Source organism: Syngnathoides biaculeatus, chromosome 19, assembly GCF_019802595.1.
Source record: "Syngnathoides biaculeatus isolate LvHL_M chromosome 19, ASM1980259v1, whole genome shotgun sequence".
Lineage (NCBI taxonomy): Eukaryota > Metazoa > Chordata > Actinopteri > Syngnathiformes > Syngnathidae > Syngnathoides > Syngnathoides biaculeatus.
Genome location: NC_084658.1, coordinates 14,674,257 through 14,694,792, shown reverse-complemented (window position 1 = coordinate 14,694,792; position 20,536 = coordinate 14,674,257). Strand labels below are relative to the sequence as shown.

The 20,536-nt window shown below is 47.6% G+C and overlaps 1 protein-coding gene across 7 annotated transcripts in view; it reads right to left on the bottom strand.

Moving 5' to 3' along the window:
* fam49bb (family with sequence similarity 49 member Bb) overlaps positions 1–20,484 on the bottom strand; it is a 50,619-nt gene extending 30,135 nt beyond the window's left edge. The window contains exons 1-7 of one of the 7 annotated variants that reach the window (XM_061805401.1): positions 20,372–20,484; positions 15,724–15,826; positions 6,728–6,808; positions 5,294–5,415; positions 4,241–4,346; positions 1,904–2,043; positions 557–634 (exon numbers count right to left, since the gene is read on the bottom strand). In XM_061805401.1, coding sequence (XP_061661385.1) covers positions 557–634; positions 1,904–2,043; positions 4,241–4,346; positions 5,294–5,415; positions 6,728–6,800 — 519 coding nt within the window. In that variant the 5' untranslated portion in view covers positions 6,801–6,808; positions 15,724–15,826; positions 20,372–20,484. Of the gene's footprint in view, positions 1–556; positions 635–1,903; positions 2,044–4,240; positions 4,347–5,293; positions 5,416–6,727; positions 6,812–15,723; positions 15,827–19,947; positions 20,313–20,371 lie in introns of those variants that run through there. The other 6 variants (XM_061805400.1, XM_061805399.1, XM_061805397.1 and 3 more) reach the window with 6 other exon arrangements.
* Positions 20,485–20,536: the final 52 nt, after the last annotated feature.

Here is a 20,536-nt window from a genome sequence, read left to right as displayed (position 1 = left end):
GCTGCTCATCAGGAATAAATCCCACGTCGTGACGGTTTTGACGGCGACACGTTAATCATCCATCGATCTTTTCAGCTTGTTTTCAATATAAATACCAATATTTAAATAAACGAGCCCTGGTTTTACACAAACTCGCATTGATTAACTATGATTGAAAAAGAAAAAAAAGAGGACGCAGTCGTCTCTATGGAACGTACACGGAAGCGATTGCGGCCACACGTTAACCTCTGTAAACTTCTGCAACAGTTTCTAGTTTTTTTTAAAAAACACGCCAACTTGGCATTATAAATACTTTTTGGAAATTATGAATAATAATTACTACCCAAGATGAAGCGATCGCTACACTTGTGTGCACTTTGTTTGGGCACCATCCATCACGTTTAATAGGCGCCCTCGAATTCACCCAAACATGGCTGCTTCCAAACAAAAATGGCTGACTTCTGTGAAATTTGACAGCACGGGTCATCGAGACTTCTCGTGTTTCCCATTTTGAATTTTTTTTTCAGTTGAAAAGCGTTTGGGCCAAATTTCTTTACAGCTTTGCTTTAGGGCTTACCGGTAGGTTGTTGATGCGCATGCGGCTCAGCGTTCTCCTGTAGTAGCTGAAGTCGTTCTGAATGGCGGGAGTTGTCATCTGCAATCATCATAACAGACTATTAGGATGATCATAATAAAATATGCATGCGCACACATGGCGGGACATCCAGTTCTGGCGGCGACGACGACGACGACGTCGCCTGGGGGCGCGGTGCGGGTGACATAAAAGACACTCGCCGCTTGGATTTTTACGTTCAGAAAGCGCCGACGCTGCTTTGCTTTTATTTCTACGTGTCAGTGCCTCCCTGTCAAGGCGAATCGGACTCTTTGGAACGCGACAGGCAGACAAAGCGACGGCTGCTCGCTAATTGGGAAGCCGTTAGTCGCGTTTTTTTTTTTTTTGCGGCAAACGGGCCTGCGAGGGGATCACACTTTACACGGATTAAAAACATTTTCAGTAAAATAGGAATCGAAAATTAGGAATATTAAAGCCCATTTAGACGATCGGAAAGCAGTTCAGTTTCGATTATGGGGGAGGGCGGGTGTCAAAAGTTATCAAAGGTACTCAAAAAAATAATCGCTCCATATATAGCATGACTTTTTAGTACTCACCAATACCAACTAAAGACACTTGATAGACCAAATAACGTGTTGTAGTATTATTTTTTACAAATATCGAGGTGCAGATCCAGCCGCATCCCTTCCAACGTGATGGGAAAGTTAAGCTAATTCTGCAAACATTTCCGTGTAACATAATTTAGCCGGTGTGGAAATGGTAATAGTATTAAAAAAAATAAAGCGCCATCTCTAGAAAGCCTCATCTTCGACACCTTTGATTATTATAAGCAAATCTGAGACGATGGGGCCCGCCATCAATCACCCCCCCCCCCCCCGCCAAGCGGTGAGGGCTCAGCTACAGCTAATTACGCTAGCACGAGTGAGCCCGTCGCATGCTAATCCCACTTCAATGGGAGAGACGGGCAGACGCTCAAAGTGGGTCAGAAGCCGGGGACGGGCGGACCTAGCGCACCGCTTAGCACCCCCCTGCCATCCCTGGGCCGCTAATTGGGATGTCGCGAGCGGATCGCCCGAGGGTTGGCGGGTATTTTTTTTTTTTTTTGAGTTGGGGGGCGGCAAAGAAGGCGAACCAGTTCAAAGGCTGTCGAAACGCATCTCACAACAATTGATTGCGGGTGTTTAGCGGCTACGGAAACGTCAGCTGAAGACGGTCCATCTGACTTCTTTGCCAGCAGGGCACCACCCCAGGACTGAAATCCGATGCTAATCGCGTCTTTTGAAAATGGCGCACGGCGCTAAATCGGTCGACATGTTGTGTAGCGAGGGAGAGAAGGGGACAAGTTCCTACTTTGAGCTCGTCAAAGCACAGCGTGAAGTGCAGGATCTCTGCGAACTGCTTGGCGAGCGCCTGCTCCCGCTCCAGGTGCTGCGTGGGGTCGTCGTACGTCTCGCCGGTCAACGCGCCGAGCAGGCTGTGCAGCGCCGCTTCTGTGCGTGGGGGGGGGACACATGCGGCGTACTGTGCGTGATTTCAGTTCGCCAGCAAAAAGGACCAACATTTCACGTATAAGTTGTTCTTTGCAGGAACTAAAAAAGGTCCGCTACAAACAAAAAGTTTTACAGTCTAAATGTGTCCGCTCATGACAGACGTGCCTAGCAAATTGCATGTTACCAGCTCCAAGAGCAGAAATAGGAAAGTGAAAAATCCAAAAATGATCTGAAAATTGTCTTGTGCCAAAATGGCAGTTATGCCGTCATTGAAACGCGAGATATATACAAAGAAAGACGGTAACTCCACCGCGCTAATGCTAACACTAATGCAGTGCTAACAATAACGGTAGCGCTGCGCTAATAGGGTCGGTTAAAAAAAAAAAAAAAAAAAAAAACATACTGGTAAAAATCACTGAGGCACGGCAGTAACACGCTCGCGCAGCACTAACAGTGCCGGACCGGTAAAAGTCACTTCCTCGGCACATATATTCCACCGGTCTCAATCTTACCTTTTCCGCTTGAGTGCCCCCTTGCGGCCGTTACAAAAAATGCACAAATTAGCCGCAGCAACGCACAAATCGCAGGGTTGAAAGCGTGTCGCGGCTTATAGGCCGGAAATTACGGCAACTTAAGGAAATTGGCTTTGTTTTGTTTGGACCCTCACCAAACAATTATGGCTGAAAATATGCTTTGCATTTTGACCGTATGGGAATGCCCTAAAAAATGGACATTTATTCAATCTCAGAACAACAAACAAAGCAATTAAAGCACCCAGCCGGGGCAGAGCATTAATAGAGCAGCGGTGATGCCCGAACTGCCCAAGGCCCGGTGCCAGTTAAGGAGGGGGCAACGTGGGCACGGCCCCCCATGCTCAGATGCAGATGAGACATGGGACTAATTATCTCGGTGGCGCGATGATGGGAGGAAACGTTCAAGTGGGATTGCGCTACTCGTTTAGACAGGAAGTAACGACGTAGCCCGCTTCTCCGAATAGAACCAGCACCAAATACGCGCCGCTGCGCCAACTTCATACTTTTACAAAACAAGCATTCTGCAAATACCTTTCAAGAACCAAAAGGTCGCTTTATTTATGGACTCAGACGCTACTTGAAATCCAGTCTGGGGAGATGATGACAAAACCGCACCGGGACCGCACCAGCGACGCGGAGTCTTGCCGGGCGCACTGCGCGATTGTTCTCCGGCGCATAAGTCGGAGTCGACGTAACCCAGAAAAGCGGCCGAGCCAGACGGCGGTTTGTTCCGCGGGATGTTGAAAGACGGCGAGCCGCGACGACGTTCGTCGCCGGGTAATGACTCCCATCTGGTGCAGGCGGCGTTTGCCGGAAAACGGCCCGAGATAAGTTGATATGACGACGAGGAGCGAGCGAGGCGGTGTAGGATGTCGGGAAGGCCGAGGAGAAACGGGTCGGGTCGAGCAGAATGCCGTAAAAGCATGACCCCGGATCCTAAAAGTGCCAACGCTGACCCGTTATTTTACCATCAACCACTAATGTTGAAACATTCTATCGGCCAAGTGACATTTGGCTGATGCAGTATCATTAAAAAATAAATAAACAAATAAATAAATAAAAATCTATAATCATATGGAAAGCCAGTCTTGTACCTTAAAAGTTTGAAGCTTCAGAAGATGACCTGGAAAATTAAGAGCGACATTGGAACCCGAGAAGGAGATAAGTCAAGTATTTGATATGCAAAGTCAGTGACATAAGCTGCTCTCCGTGATATCATCTGTGCCGCGCGGCGAGCCAATTAGCGCCGCGACGCCGCAACCGGCTCGCGCTTACCCCCAACCGCCCACCCCCACCCCCACCACCCCTCGGGATCACGTGGGCACGCCCGCCGGGCTCGGGGCGCTTCGGAGGCCGCCGCGAAGCCCGAAGACCTGAAGTGGAGGCGTCCAAAAAAGGTGACCTACTTCGTTTACATAACAACCACCGCTGGGCTGTCACCGTTGGCCGTCTGAAAGGCGCCCCCGCCCCGCCACGACAAGCCCTAAAACCCCCCTAACCCGCTTTTGAATCCAGGCTAATTAAACAGCGCATCGTGTGTGTTACGTGGATGGATTGCGGTTCGGCGCACGTGCAAAATATTAAGCCTGTGTACGGTATGGAGCGACGTTCATGTGATGTCATTTCTGGATGCTGTCGGGGGAGGGGGGGGGAGGGGCACGTACCTAATCTCTGCGAGAACTCGTAGAACTTTTTGAGCTTCCCCACCAGGGGGACAACCGCCGCCCACGCCTGCTCCTGGAGCACCTCGTCGTTGGGGTTCTGGATGGCCTTTCAAAAAAAAAAAAAAAAAACTGAATATTTTTTGTTATTTATTGTCTGTTTTGTCGACTGTCAAACATATATTTGAGCACCTTTGAGGTCATGTTTTTGAAAGACATCTAATGTAACTTTTGCATTATTTTGTTTAAATACCTCAATATTTCTGTTTATTTTTGTTTGATATTCATTTTGTCATCAGTATTTTTTTGTAATTTTAATCAAATTTTTTTAGATTATGTATACTACTATTCTAATACTTTGGGAATATTTAGCAATTTTCATGTAATACTTAGGGGCCTAACATTTCATATTTTTTATAAATTTTATCCATTTTTTTATATTATGTACTGTATACTATATTTTTTTTATTCGAATACTCTTGGAATATTTTGCAATTTTCATGTAATACATAGGGGCGTAATATTTCATATTCCCAATTTTTTATATTGCTTTACAATATATGTTGTAAATTTGGGTGTTTTGTTATTTTTTTGGAGTGTATTTTTGTTTTTTTTTTTGTTTTATTTATTTGAGTGTATATTTAATTCAATTTCTAATGTAAATATTTTATATCGAATATTTGTGAACTGTACAATATTTAGATATAATTTTACAACATGCATTTGCACATTTCTAAAACTGTTCAATTGTATTTTTTCATATATTTCCCCAATGTTGAATTTTTTATATATTGGTATTTATCTAAACTGTTTTTTCTCCTCCCTATTCTAATATTTGTGTATTTTTAATCTAATATTTAGTTTTTATATGAAGGATACAGTATTTCTCTGTTTTAATATGAATTCATATTTCTTTATTCCTGTAATTTTAATAAACCTTTGCGTGTGACATTTTGTCATTTCAATGACGCCGATGATATGTAGATGTAGATATGTAAAATGGTGCATACGCAGATAATGAGCCGGTACGCCCCCCCCCCCCCCACACACACACACCTCTCTGATCTGCTCCCCGGCCCCTTTGTAGGCCTGCAGCTCGTCCAGGATGGCCTTGGCGTCCTTCAGCACCACGTCCACCTGCTCCCACACCTCGCGCTCGCCGTCTGTGGGCTGAGCGTCTGCGGGGACGAGTAATAACGGACAAAATATGTCATCAAACGTTATCCATACACCTGGCATATGTTTCATATTTTTGCTGTACTACCTGATTTTTTTTTTTTCCTTAAACGTGTATTAGTTCCTATTACAGTGGTGCCTCGTTTCTCGACCACAATCCGTTCCAGAGGGCCGGTTGAAAAGTGAAATGTTCAAAAACCGAAGCGCATTTTCCCATTACAATGAATGGAAAATGAAATAATGCGTTCCAAGTCTAAAAAAAACATTTTTTTTTTAAATGTGTTTTTTTTTGTTAGTTTTTCCTGTCAATAAACTGCATAGTAGAAATGCATGTATACTTTAAATACTTTATATAATTAACTCATTTGAGAAATATATTTATTTTTTGCTTAAAATGTATGCTTTAGTAGTAGATTATGCTAGGCTGGGATCGCATTGCCGTATCTGTAGCGACTCGGCCCCCAGCCTTGAAAACGTTTTGTTATTAACAAAACTGCAGAATAACTTTAAACAAGCAATAATGAGGGGGGGGGGCAGACAAATTCTTTTTCATCTGCACAGAAAGTACGTAACGTACAAAAAAAAAAAATGTAACTTGCAACTAGAGGTAGGGTTAATGGAACAAAAGAAAAAAAGCAATGCAAAACAACTGTTTCAAATGTCTTCGGTGGGGGTGACTCGCCCCTTTTTAGCGTGCGAAAGCACAATAACAAATCGTTGTGGCTAAAAAAATCTCGAACTTTTCATTCGAAAACCAATTTGTACGGAAACAGAGATGTCCGAAAACCGAGGTACCACTGCGTTTAGTTTCTTCCCATGATATTGTTTTTAATGATTTTCATGCTTTGTCATGTTTTCCATCTAATATTTGAGATTTTTTTTTTAAATCCATCTCTTGCCTCTATGCTGCAGGTGTACCTAATGTTTTGAACGGTTGCAGATTTTTGTAAAAATGAAAACCAGTGCGAGTAGTGTGCGTTTTTGGGAAGGTTTGACTGAATCCGCGGGCTTGCCAAGTGTGAAAATTCCACAATGCCAGGATCAAGCCACGTGGGGCGGAGAGGGGGGAGGTTTTTGGGGAGGCCTGAGGCTACCGTAACTGCATCTGAACTCCGCCGCGTTATCTATTTGAGGACGCCGATTGATATTCCGCGCGCACGGCGGCGGCGGCGCGAAACTGGCAGGTGGATGAAAAACGCCTCCAGGTAGAATGCGGCGGAAGAGAGGAGCGCGGGCTCGTTTCGGCGAGCTGATAATGCTATGCTAACGTATTCGCGCGATCGATATCAGGTGGGGAGGGGGGGGGGGACTCACTTTCGAAATCCAGGAAGAAATTGGGCTCCTGTTCCAGGTCGGTGCAGGTCAGCACCTTCAGCAGGTTCCCCATGTTGATACCTGCTGGAAAAGGAAGACCGATCAATAATTGACTCCGTAGCGCCGGAGCGGGGCACCGAGAACGGCGCCCACGCTAGCGCGTTCGGGGAACCCAGAATCCGGGGCCCTCCAACCCCTCCCCAAAAAAATACACTTCCTGAAAATGCTCTCCTGCCTACCAGATGTCAAGCCCAACCCCCCCCCCCAAAAAAAAAAAAAAAATCCCAAAATAAACCAAGCAAGGAGTCATTTTGTGCTTTGCTCAATTCCTGCCCAGCAACTGTAAAGAAGGTTTGAACCTGCTGCTGCTGCTGCTGCTTGCTTCCACCCATTCATTATCTATACTGCTTATCCTCACGAGAGTTGTGGGAGTGCTGGACCCTAATCCTGGCTAATCTTCAACCAGGAGGCGGGGGGGCACACCCTCAAACGGTTGCCAGCTAAATCGCAGGGCACACAAACAAACCATTTGCGCACACGTTCACACCTACAGACAATTTAGAGTCTTGAAATCACCCAACCCACATTTTTGGGATCTGGGAGGAAATCGGACTGCCCCGAGAAAACCGCTTATCCTCACAAGGGTCGCAGGGAGTGCTGGAGCCTATCCCAGCTGTCAACAAGCACCCTGAACTGGTCGCCAGGCAATCGCAGGGCACAAACAGACAAACAGCCGCACTCACAATCACACCTAGGGGCAATTTTAGAGTGTCCAATTAATTGCATGTTTTGGGGACGTGGGAGAACATGCAAACTTCACACAGGCGGGGCTGGGATTTGAACCCCGGTCCTCAGAACTGTGAGGCAGACTCTCTTCCCAGTCATTTTTTCCCCCTCAAAAATTTCGACTGCTCTCTCTGAAAATCACACAATTAGTCTGGTTAAATTTGTCCCTTTTTTTTCATGTTCAAATTTTATTTCTTTTGGGGGGGGGGGGTGGAACGACTTGAACGCGGTGCCTAAGTGTAGTCTAGTGACATTGAAGCGCAGGATGCTGCTGATGGAGAGCGTGAGGGATTCGGCTGTGTCGCTAAGCAATAAAATACACGCTTACGGCTCGGCGGCGCAATAAGAAGTGACAGGCGCGCCAGGCTCCTCGAAAGCGGACGGCGCTCACACGCAAATGACGGCAGAGTGTGGAGAGAAACGGCGGTCGACTCCCGTCGCCGTCGAGCGTTTTTACACCTCGGCGGACGTTTTGGGATCACGGAGACGAGTGACGGGTGAAAGGCGGCGGCGGAGGTGAAGCTGAAAGACGACAAAACGCAAACTCAGCGGCGTTAAAATGCATGAGATGCAGATGCGTGAGTGCAAGCCAAGTGGAGGAGCAGGTCAAAATAAATCTACACATCTTTTTTCTACAAGAAAAATATCAATAATCATGCCATGATGCATTGTATATACTACTGCCAACATTGGAGTCAGTTCATTTTTTAGGGGGGCATTTTGGTTTCGGTAGTTGCTGGAACGCAATTAAAATGCCCCACCGGATTCAACAGATGGCGCTATTTTGCCTTTTAAAGTGGCAAAATGGAACCATTACGAGATGTAGCCGAGAGCTCAATTTGAGGAGAGAAAAGAGAAAAATGTAAAACAAACATTCACATTCAAATCAGTGAGACTCAACTAGCAACGCAAGTTATTATTATTATTATTTTTAAACATTTCACAATGGCTTATTTCTTTTTGCTTTTCAGTCAAGAATTTCTGTGCTCGAATCTTGACTTCGGCCTTCGTGTGTAGTTTGCATGTTCACGTATGAATTTGTTATGGGTACGTGCATTAAAGATGCGGCTGTTTGTCTCAACGTGCCCTGCGATTGGCCGGCGACCAGTCCAGGGTGTACCGCGCCCCTCACTCCAAGGTCACCAGCTGACGTAATGAGGGCAAGCGCTCTGCCTAGCAACAAGTGACCCTGTTAAATACCATCCATCCATTTTCTTAGCTGCTTATCCTCACAATGGTCGCGGGGAATGCTGGAACCTATCCCTGCTGTCGACGGGCAGGAGGCGGGGTACACCCTGAACTGGTCGCCGGGCAATCGCAGGGCACATGGAGACAAACAGCCGCACTCAGAATCGCACCTAGGGGCAATTTGAAGTGTTGTTTTTTGGGATGTGGGAGGAAACCGGAGTGCCCACACTGAGGAAACCCACGCAGGCACGGGGAGAACACGCAAACGCCACGCAGGCGGGGCCGGGATCGAACCTGGGTCCTCAGAACTGTGAGGCCAAAGCTTTACCAGCTTCCACCCTGTTAAAAACCAACAAATGTAATTGGTTAGTGCCCCTCCTTTCCGTTTAACTTGCGTGCAAGCCTCTCTCCCCCCCCCCCCTCTCTTCTGGACAAGACCACCTGCAAAGCCCCCCCCCCCCCCCCCACCTGCCCCGCGCAGCCTCGTCTCCCAAACCGGGCACTAATGCGACCTGAATGCCCGCCCGCGCCAACAGCGGCTCTGGGCGACGCCGGCACCTGACGCACTCTCAAGAAGCCGGTTGGCGACCTGTGGGGCTCTGCCAATCGCGGCCGAGGAAACCGGTATTGAACTCAGGGGGGAGGGGGGGGGGGGTCGGTGGTGGTGGGGTCTTGCTGCAGTCCTCTATCGCCACCTATCGTGGGCTCGCCGCCACTCCCGCAGAAAGGAGGTCACGGAGCGGGCAGGGATTTGCATGGCCCACTTTTCAAGTCCAAGAGATAACCCCAGAAGTCGTTGAAAAAAAAAAAAAAAAAAAAAACGCATTAAATTGTGTATTTCAGAGCGCTTTCGGGGTCAAATTTCCCCTTTGAGAGCCACTCGCAAAGGTGCCGATTATGTAAAAGACGCCGGCGCATTTCCACTCAGAGGAACGCAGGGGTGGGGGTGGGGGGTAAAAAAAAAAAAAAAAATTGCCCGTTGTAGTAAGCGTGCAAGACCTGGGCACCTCCGTGTTGTTGTTTTGAACCCCCCGCTGAGCAATCGCGTGCTCGCTGAGGGAGGAGGAGGAAGAGGAGGAAGAGGAGGGAAGGGGGGGGGGGCTGACTGCTTCCAAGGCCGGGGGGGGGGCAGATTCTGACAAGCGGGAGCCCGCGCGGCGCTCTCATTGGCTGGGGCCGAATCTACCCGACAGCTCGCTGTATCCATGGAGCCGCGCTCGAAATTTGGCTGCCATTGAAAACATCGCGGCGGCCAATCAGAAGGCGGCGGCGGTAGCGTAGTACAGTAGTAATAGTGAGGACTTGAAAGCATCATGAATATGTTCATACGGATGAGGTAATGCGCCCAAAACGGAGGATTAGCCGGGGCGGGGGCAGTATTTTACTCATTTTTATTTTAAGAGCAGCTTAGCGAAAGACACGCAATACAATATATATGCAACGGATTGCGATTACAGATGAATATCTTGAGCCACGTAATCCCCACGCGGCTGTTTATATTGATATCGCTGCTTATTGGAAAATGTAAAAGAGGGGAAATTAAAACGATTTTATCTTTATGCGGACTGGGAAGGTGGCGGTGCAACGCCCAGGAGGAAGGGATGGCAAAAGAGGGCGAGGAGACGGGATCGGTGTGAAAATACCAAAAATCGGACATTAGATTACAATGTAACATTTCATGTGCTGAACTGCACCTTTTGTATTTTGGAGGTTTATAATTACCGCGACGTCGATGGTCATTTTTCTTAGCTCGTCTGTGGCGTTTCATTTGTGGGAGTGAGAAGTAAACGGCTTGACGCAACACATTTTTGCCTCTTATTCGAATAAATACGACCTATCGAACTGCACACAGCCACTCTTAAATATGATACTAATATGTACTAATGGGACAGGATAATACAGTTTTTAACAATAAGGTACTGCAGTATCGCTACACCTTGACTGAAATTAAAGAACGACAAAGGACATGAAAGAACAGGATGCACAATAGCAAAGAGGAGAGGACAGGAAGGAACTGGACTTGACGGAACAATTGGCAAATAGACGGCACAGGACTGCACAGGACAGGGCGTGACTAGTAGCAATTCCGACATTAAAGGTCAAGTGTCATGAAATGGATGATTTTTAGTACGTTATTAATGGGAAAAAAAAGAGCAGCTGGTATGGACCCATTCGTTTTTTCACAACAAAACATGACTTTGACGTATACGGCTTTTTGTAACTCCCGCCTTGAAAATCCTCTCGAGGGATTTGTTTTGGAGAAGAAGCAGGAAGTGACGTACACGGCAGGACCGCCCTCAAGTGGATCCGTTTGCTTCCATTAGTTTTACCTCCGGGAAGGTAGCTCAGATGCACCAATAGCAAATGGGAGAAGACGGGAAGGAACTGGACTTGACGGAACAATTGGCAAATAGGATAAGATGGCACAGGACTGCACAGGACAGGACACGGCGTGACGAGTAGCAATTCGGACATTAAGAGACAGGACAGGGATGGGAAACGAGTGCAGTGCGCGGGGCGAGTGCCTGTAAGCTAATATTTTTCTCCTCCTCTGAATATATATGTAAAAAAAGACTATCTTGTAACTACCGCAGGGGTTCTGAGTGCATTTTGGCGGCCACGCCCACTGCAGCATCCTGACCTCAGCGTGGCATCGTCGCCTTGCACTCTGCGTGGCCGCCGTAAACACACCCAGAGGCAGAGCGGCGCTGAAATGGAGCACTGCGACAAAGCACGGCAGGAAAAAAAAAAAAGATGGATGGCAGGAGGGAGGGCACAGTGCTGACATTCCACTACTCAGCTACAGTGTGAGGATCCACGTGCAACCCCCCCGCTAGGAAAAACAATGGCCTCTCCCGAACCCAAACCGCCGCAGAAGCACCCTCAGTGTCGCGTGGCCGCCCGATTTGGAGAGCATGGACACGAACGAATGCGCTGACAAGAAAATGCATGTTTGTTGTTTTTTTTTTTTTTTTTTTGGGGGGGGGGGGGTGAAAAATCCACATTTGTGCATGGCGTGCGGGATTGCGGCGCATCACACTGCGGCACGGGCAGCTTTAAACTTGACCCAGATTCCCCGGGTGACACGCCACATCGTATTAGCCCGCTCAGCCACAACCGGACCTCGCTGACAGCGGCCCGAGCCGACAGACACAAAATTGGGGGGAGGGGGGGGGTGTTCCCCATCGGGGGTGTTGGCGTACCCCCCCCCTCTGCCAATCCCGCTCAGCTGACTCCAACAACTGGGGGTGGGGGGGATTGTTTTGAACTCGATTACCTCGCGGGCACGCCCGCCCAAACCGTGCCAAAAACAAAAACACGAGCCGGACCCGATCGTCGGCTGTCCTCGCCCGCCGCCGTTGTCACGGCGACGGCACAGGCGGCGCACTCCTCGCCCTCCCTCTCTCTTTTCGGCGGGGGCACCTGCCTAAAGTTGGAAACCATGGCAACAGGCACACGCAGCTCCGAAGAGAGAGTGAAGACAGTTGAACGGATAAAAAAAAAAAAGCTTCATTGACACGAACGCAACACGGCCAGGATTTTACGACGTTTGCGCCGCTTCCTGGTCCTCATCGTCATTTTCTCGCCCTTGACAGTCCTCCAACTCCCCCCCCCCCGAAGGACGTTGGAGCATCATTAAGGAGGGGCCCTATTGACTCACTGTCTGGTCGGGATCATCCGAGCATGCGGCGTCTCCCTCGGGGACGCGTTTGAACGCATCATCCCGTTACCAAATCCCCTCACGCACAACCTTCAATTTAGCCGCAGTTTGCGAACGGTCTTCATACAAGTAAAAAAAAAAAAAAAAAAAAAAAAAAAGAAGAAAAAAGAAGCTCGGCTTCAATGTGCTCCCCCGCAACTGAATTTTGGGAGGGGCGCAGTTTGTGGAAGGGGACTGATTACGGAGCAGCCAGGAGCGCCGTCGGTCGAGAGCCGAGCGCCACCTGCAGGACGAAAGCGGACCTCGACGGCGGCCACTCCCCAGCCGGGACGGATCGTCGATATGGCGTGATGCGGGCTATCGATATGGGATCAATACGCTGGCGGGGGTGGGGGGATTATTCATATGCTCTCGAAAGAATACCAAATATGCTCCGTTTATGCGCTTTGTGGAAATAAAATAGAGGACATAAAAATGAAAACTCCCAAATGGAACCTGTAAGAAATATTTCTTGAATCGCTATTTAACACCCCCCCCCCAAAAAAAATAGCAATGAAATACCTTCTTAAATTAGGATTCAAATGGTAATAAAAAAATGGAACGGGTTTATGAAAGATTTCAGAGATCCTGCATCTGACCTATACAGAAAAAAAAAAAAAAAAAAGTCTCACATGACAATGACAAGGAACAAACACACCCCCTCAATTTGAATAAAATGCAAGTATTTTTGGAGGGTATCATAATTGAATATGAATGAATTATCCCGACTGCAGCATCATCTATGAGGAGCTCATAATTGGATATATTTGGCTTTTCTGACCATTTTGGATAATTGCACAAGCTCCGGGTCGAAGCGACCCAAGAACCCTGGAACAGGAAGTTTAACGTTCCTGCAAAATATGATGATAATATCAAGCAAATCCCTCTCTTATTTGCTGCACCCCTGCTTTCGGTTTTCCTTGCTGCAATCTATTCGTGACACTACAGCGCCATCTAGCGACCGCTTTCGCCCTCCCTGCCCGGCAATTCATAAATATTTCAAAAGCCGGTGCTGATTTCCTGCTTGTCCGCTCTTTATTTGCTCGAGATGGAAAGCAACACATAAGCGGCCGGAACGGGCGCGGGCCGCCGCCGACCTCCGTTCATAATTCATGAGCGGCAGCTTTTTATCTGACATAAAAACCCGCATATTATGCCCACTCAGACGTGTCCTCGGATTACTTAGTCGGAAGAAAAGCGGCGCGGCTCCGCCGTGTGCCGTGTCAGGAGCGGAACGCTCTAGACAATCACGTATCCGCGATGCGGGCGCTCGACGTGGATGGAAAAATATGAACGTGCAACAGAAAATACATCAGAATGGCACCAAATTGTACGTTTATTCACTGCATATGCTTGATGCGATGATGATGATGATGATTTTAAACATGGGGGGTGCCATTTAAATGATGGAAAATGTTGAAAAATATCCCCTCTCGAATATATTGTATGCTAAACTTCAGCTGGGAACGGCAATACAATATACAGCTTGAAGAAACTACTTTTTCAATAGAAAAATCATTTTAATGCAGTGCACAGGGCACGTCACTTCGGCCTTCCTCCAGCTGGGGGCAGTATCGAGCCGAGACGACAGCAGCTAAGAAAAGCCTCGCCTCGAGCGACTGTGACAAACGCCGCCTGATCCCGGCGCCGCTAATTTGGCCCGAAAAGAACTCTTGTTCGCACGCCACTCTGCGGTCGCGGGGCCGACGCGGCACGGCCGTTCCGACGGGCGAGTGAACGTGTCTCGGCGCGTGCGCGGCGACTCGCTGCGCCTACGAGAGAGCCGCCCGAGGCCTCGGCCGTCGCGACGTCGGCACGCCGGTGGAGCGATGGTGGCGCGCCATGGCAACAGCCGCCAAGGAGACGACGAGGTTGCAGGCGACGCGCGGGAGCCATGATGATGATGATGATGATGAGATGGGCGAACAATGACACAGCAAAAATAAAAACATAAAAAATGAATACGGTGTGTGAAACTTTGCACACGTTGACATTCAATGTCATTTGTGTGCTAGCTTGAGATGGATGACAATGAATCACACATTTCATTTGACATTAAACCTTCATTTGATATCATTTCCAGTGATTAATACCTGAATCTTATTAGAAGTTTATTACCGTAATTTCCGGCCTATAAGCCTCGACCCCCCCCCCCCACCCACACACACACACACACACACACACACACACACACCACACACACACACCACACACACACACACACACACCACACACACACACACACACACACACACACCACACACACACAACACACACACACACACACACACACACACACACACACACACACCACACACACACAACACACACACACACACTTTCAACCTGCGGCTTATGCGGTGATGCGGTAATTTGTGCATTTTTTCTACCGGCCGCAAGAGGGCGCTCGAGCAGAAAAGGTAAGCGTGACGCCGGTGGAATATATGTGCCGAGGAAGTGACTTTTATTGGTATGTTTTTTTTTTGTTTGTTTTAACCGGCCCCGTTAGCGCTGCGCTAGCGCTGTGCTAGCATGTTGCTGCTGTGTTACTGCCGGTCCCCGTGTTTTTTACCGGTATGTTTTTATTAACCGGCCCTGTTAGCGGCACGCTAGCACCGCTCTAGCGTGTTTCTGTCACATCTTAGGTATGTTTTTTTTTTTTAACCGGCTGTTAGTTCTGTGCAGCTGCCACGGCTGTTTTTTTTTTTTTTTTTTACAAGCCCTGTTCGTGCTACTGTGTTGTTGCTTTGTTAAGCTAAGCTAAAGTATTAAAAACTCTGTGTACCGTCTTCGTAAATATCTCGTGGTTCAACGTGGGTTTCAATGTGGGCACTTGCGGCTTATACACAGGTGCGTCTTATGTATGTACCAAATAGTATTTTCTTTACAAATGTACCAGGTGAGGCTTATAATCAGGTGCACTCTGTAGGCCGGGAATTACGGTACTTTTATTGTTTGTCTGTGATTTGGGATCATTTTTCATACCTGTCCTTGTGCAAGATTAATGTGTCCACTACTTTTTGGGAGCAGGAAATAATGATTTTTTTTTTTTGCTGAATTCCGACTCATTTTCCAGTCACCACCCAAAATGAAGTACGACCTCAGCAAACTGGTACTACTTGGTGGAGAGAGGAAAAAATAAACTGGCGTTTGCAGAAGGAAGCGGGATCAGAATCTGATCCCAGCATATTTGGAAGGCTGAAACAAATCCGATTGGAAATCCTTCGATTAACCGCGCCAGGGGCCGAGTTTGGATCCCGCCACCCGGCCGCCAGGGAATGAAAACACACAGAAAAAAAAAGCGCGTAAGCGGTGCACCTACTGGCGACGTGGCGGCAGAAGAGGGGCTCAGGCGCGGGTCAGGGGCGTCGAGGCACGGCCTGGCGGGTGGCCTGTGGTCTCGGTCCTCCAGCAAGACTGCCCTCCTGTGCGCGCACACAAAAAAAAAAAACAAGTTCAATGAAGAGGCGCCGACCCCGTGATTGAAGCAAAAACAAAAACACTTCCTATTCTGCAAGACTTCCTCCGATCGACTTCCGATTTCGACAAAGCTGCAGGACGCCGGCAGCATTCAATACGGATTCAAATTTTTTTTTTTTTTTTTTGGGGGGTGGGGGAGTTAGTACATTTTATATTATTTAAAGAACGATTTGTTCTCTATTCAATGCACGTACTCCTTTTCCGTGTCATTTTCCTTCATTTAAGATAAAAGTGAAAGTCTCCAAATGCATGAATCATAATTTTACGAACAGATTCAGGTACACACTCAAGAAAATGTCACTTTTCCCTCAATTTCTGCATTTTTTTCAATAATAAAGAATACACATATTTTAAATCTGGATGTCTTTTCCATTTCCAGTGAAGGCTTTTGCCATTTGTGGACAAGTTACAAACGTTTTACTAAGCTTCTCGCGGAGGATCAAGGAAATGTCACAGAATTTCTTTTTTTCAAATGTCAATTTTTCAGTAAACAACATGAGTCTCTCTCTTAGCTATTAATCATTTTCGCTAAGGTGTCATTTGGGACACGCTTGGTACAGAATCAAATTATTTTCCGGCTCTTCCTTAACATGAAGATGTAGTCCCCCCCCCCCCAAATTTTTTTTTTTTTTAAAAAAACGACCACAACTTGCTTGCTAGACCAAAGCAGCTGCCGCGACCCAGAATGCAATGCGGGAATGCGAGTCAGAGTCCGTCACGCGGCTAAGGAAGCGTCAGGTGGTGCCAAGGCGTGCGTTCGTTCCATTGCATCTCGATGACTCACAAATCGAGCGGCGATGTCGTAAGTTGATGAGCGCGTACTCGAATGTAACTATTTGGCACCTTTTAGAACGACGCGGACCTATAAGATGCCGGCTCTCCTATCGGGAGGGACGAGGGTGGGCAACACGGGGTGCGAGGGCTCATTCAAGCGCTCTGCGTAATCAACCCGAGCCGCGGGCGCGGCCGTGACACACGTTCGACGGACTGGAACCGACGCGCGGGAAAGACGGGCGCAGGCGGCGAGAATTCCAACATGCACGCAAACGCCTCCCCATGCTCAAAGGGAGACGGAACGCCGAGGAGGGAAGAGGTGCACGTAAACAAACGCACCCCAGGCATCTCGCCCACACGGGGAGGATCGATAGAGCAAAAGTGCTCTTGGCAAAAATGGAAAGAAAATGCACGCGAGGCTCTGCTGAGCGCAGGAAAGACGCAAACTACGAGAAACACGATTTGGGTTCGCGAAATTCTTTTGTTTTGGAAGAAGGGGCAAAAAAAAAAAAAAAAAAAAAAACCGCAAAAATGGACAAGTTGTCATTTATTTTTTAACCACTGTCTAATAGACCTAAAATAAAGTAAAACTAGCACAAAGGCTCAGCTGATAAAGCGTTGGCCTCACAGTTCTGAGGTCCCGGGTTCGATCCCAGGCCCCCGTGCCTGCGTGGGTGTCCTCCGGGTGGGCACTCCGCTTTCCTCCCACATCCCAAAAACGTGCAACATTAATTAGACACTCTAAATTGCCCCTAGGTGTGATTGAGAGTGCGGCTGTTTGTCTCTATGTGCCCTCCGATTGGCTGGCGACCAGCTCAGGGTGTACCCCGCCTCCTGCCCGTCGACAGCTGGGATTGGCTTCAGCACTCCAGCGACCCACGTGTGGATAAGCGGCAAAGAAAATGTATGGATGGCATCACCCATCTGTCGGGCATGAGCACATTTTTGCAAAAAAAAAAAAAAACGGGCAGGATGTGCACGAAATATCGATGACAAGCCCGTCTTTGAAGAATATTTCAAGACGACAAACATGTTCCAAAAATGTCTGCCTCAAATTAAAATGGCAGACATCTCGTGTCCCCTCAGGCACTCGTTCTTGAGACTGATTTTTTTTTTTTTTTGCGGGTGTAGCCGTGACAGACAGGTCTACCAAATTCCACGTTCATAAGTAGGGAAAAAAATGAGTCAAATAAAGATGCAATCGAGGACAGCGGGCACGTGATTTCCCCGCAGCGGAGCGCCACAGCAGACGAAAAAACGTGAATTATTAATCTTTTTTTTTTTTCATGCTCTCATCTAAAGTAGTTCCCGGGCCGCCCTGCTGTCCGCTTGAAACCTTCCGACAGTTGTCGGACGAATGTCCCCGAAGATGCCGGACGCCGCCGGAGGAACACGCCCGGGCGAACCCCGCCGGCCCGCTCGGATTACGTGCAAATATTCCTGCGATGAAAGTTCACTTCAGTTCACGCTTCGTTGTGTAGCTTAAGATTTTCATGCAACGGATCGTGGGAGCAAAACCCAAATCTATTTTCTTAGCTGCTTATCCTCACAAGGGTCGAGGGGAGTGCGGGAGCGTATCGACACACCCTGAACCGGTTGCCAGCCAATCGCGGGGCACATCGAGGTTGCACCGCGTCTACGATAACGGGGTCGACGATTTGATGGCAACGGCGGGGAAAACATAACAAAAAAAACACCCGTGCGACGGCGAAATGTGACGCAAACGTCCTGCAATCGCGTCTCGCAACTTCCTGCGGAATATTACAAGGAGGGATAATTATTGACAGCGTAGGGGGGGCACTGCGGGCCTCCTCGTTTACACAAGCATGAATGTGCCCTTTAAAAAAAAAAAAAATTACGTTGCATCACAACTTGCCCAAGAGCAGCGCCGCCGCGCTCGGCAAACTTTTTCACTTCCACTTTCGGGGAACGGAAACGTCCGCGAAACGGAGGAGCCTCCTTACGGGGGGGACTCAAACGCATCCTCCATGTTTGTTTTCTCATTTAAGAAAAATGCAGATACCAATTTTTACAATTTCAGATACTTATTTTCCTTCCTGGAGTCACAAAACGCCTGCGTCTGAAATCATCTTTCCCAATTAATGTGAATAGAAATGCAATACAGTTAAAAAAAAACATTTATGTAATGTGTTTTGGCATCCACATTTATAAAAACACAATCATGACATACTAAATAGTCTTGAGTAAGAGGCAGTACTGTTAGTTATTATTTGCAGAGGATGAAGAATATGTCTTGTATGTCACACAGGGCCAGATCTGGCCCGCAATGTGGTTTTATGAACCCCGCGAAAGCAAATCGCACGTGTCAACTTCCGGGATTTTTTTTTTTTTTTTTAATTTCAAATTGATGTGTCATAAATGACAATTTTGAGATACTGAAAGCATTTTAGTGTTACCAAAACATGGACGCTAATCGAATAACCCATTTAGCTTGATTTTCAGATTTCAAATCAATGTAATGAGGGGGATTCAATATTTCGATTTTTTTCCCCAATCATAACGCCCTCAGAGGGGAAACCGCAGCAAAAATGAGTTTGATACCCCTCGCTTAGAGGGTTACAAGACCATAACACTGATGCTAATTTTTGCTAGCTAATCTGCGGTGTTTTGCAGTGTTAATATTAAACCTGCAGACTTTCCTATAAGGAAAATAAATGGATTTTCAGGTAAAACACAAGCTGCTGATGGCCACAGCTCTCACCCAGACCCTCACATGCAACCTTGCTACCATTATTGACACTTTTTTTTGGGACATAATTCTATCACAAATTTGGATAAGAAGATAACACACAACGATATTAGTGATATGATCAGATATGGAGTCAGCTGTGGTGCATGGTTGAGTGCAAAAGGGCGAATCCGAAACCACACGGCTGATTTACATCGTGGAATCTTACAATAATAAACGTGGGCTAGCTTGCCGGGGTGGACATAAAACACTCAAATTTTGTCACATGCGTGCAATGCCCTCGGGGGGGCGGGGGGGGTAAAGGGAAATGAAACCTCACCATGTCAACTCAGTAAAAGAGTGACTACCAAAAAAAAAAAAGTACTTTTTAGGCTCCCAGCAGGGGAAGTTGACGATGATGTAGCCTAGCATAGGTGCTAGTGATTCGTCATTTATATCACCCGGGGCCATTATTTTTTTGAAGGTGTGTTTGGCGAATGAATGGCAACTGGTGGGGAGAGGGAGGGCCGGCCGAGGAGCGAAATAGAGAGCCACGGGAAAGGGTTGCACTTTAAACTAAAAGCTGTTTTGTTTTTCTCTTACCTCGTCGCCGACGGAGGCAGCTCGGACGGCACGCCGACGGAGGAGAAAAAGGAAGACGGCGAGGAGGGAGCGAAGGACGGCGAGCGGCCCGCGAGCTCCGAAGAAGAAAAAGCGCTCTGCCGTTTCCGGGTTGGGCGCGTGACGTCACCGAGAGGAGGGCCCCGCGTTTTGCTCAACGAGGGGTCGTGAAGGGGCGGCGCAGCCTAACCCCGCCCACCCCGCGTGCGCCGGTTCGTTAATTCCACCTCATGCAGTTTTAAAATAAAATTTTTAAAACCTAATCTGAAACGAAACCCGTTTAGCTTTATTCTCGAGCGAGCGATCTGGAGCAGAGCTAACCCCAGAGGACGCTGTCGTGAATTTAAAGTTTACTTCGTGGTTTTGGGTGAAATGTGCCAATTTTTGAAAGGGGTTTCATGCTTACCTGTATTTCATCCAAAAGAAACAAGATGTCCGCAAAATATGTCTCCTGATTTCTATATTTCTTTTTAAAAAAAAAAAAAAAAAAAACATTTTCCAAACGATCCTACCGTAGAATTGCGACACCAGAGGCCAATTAGTTCTAACGACCCCAATCGTGACCTCAGCT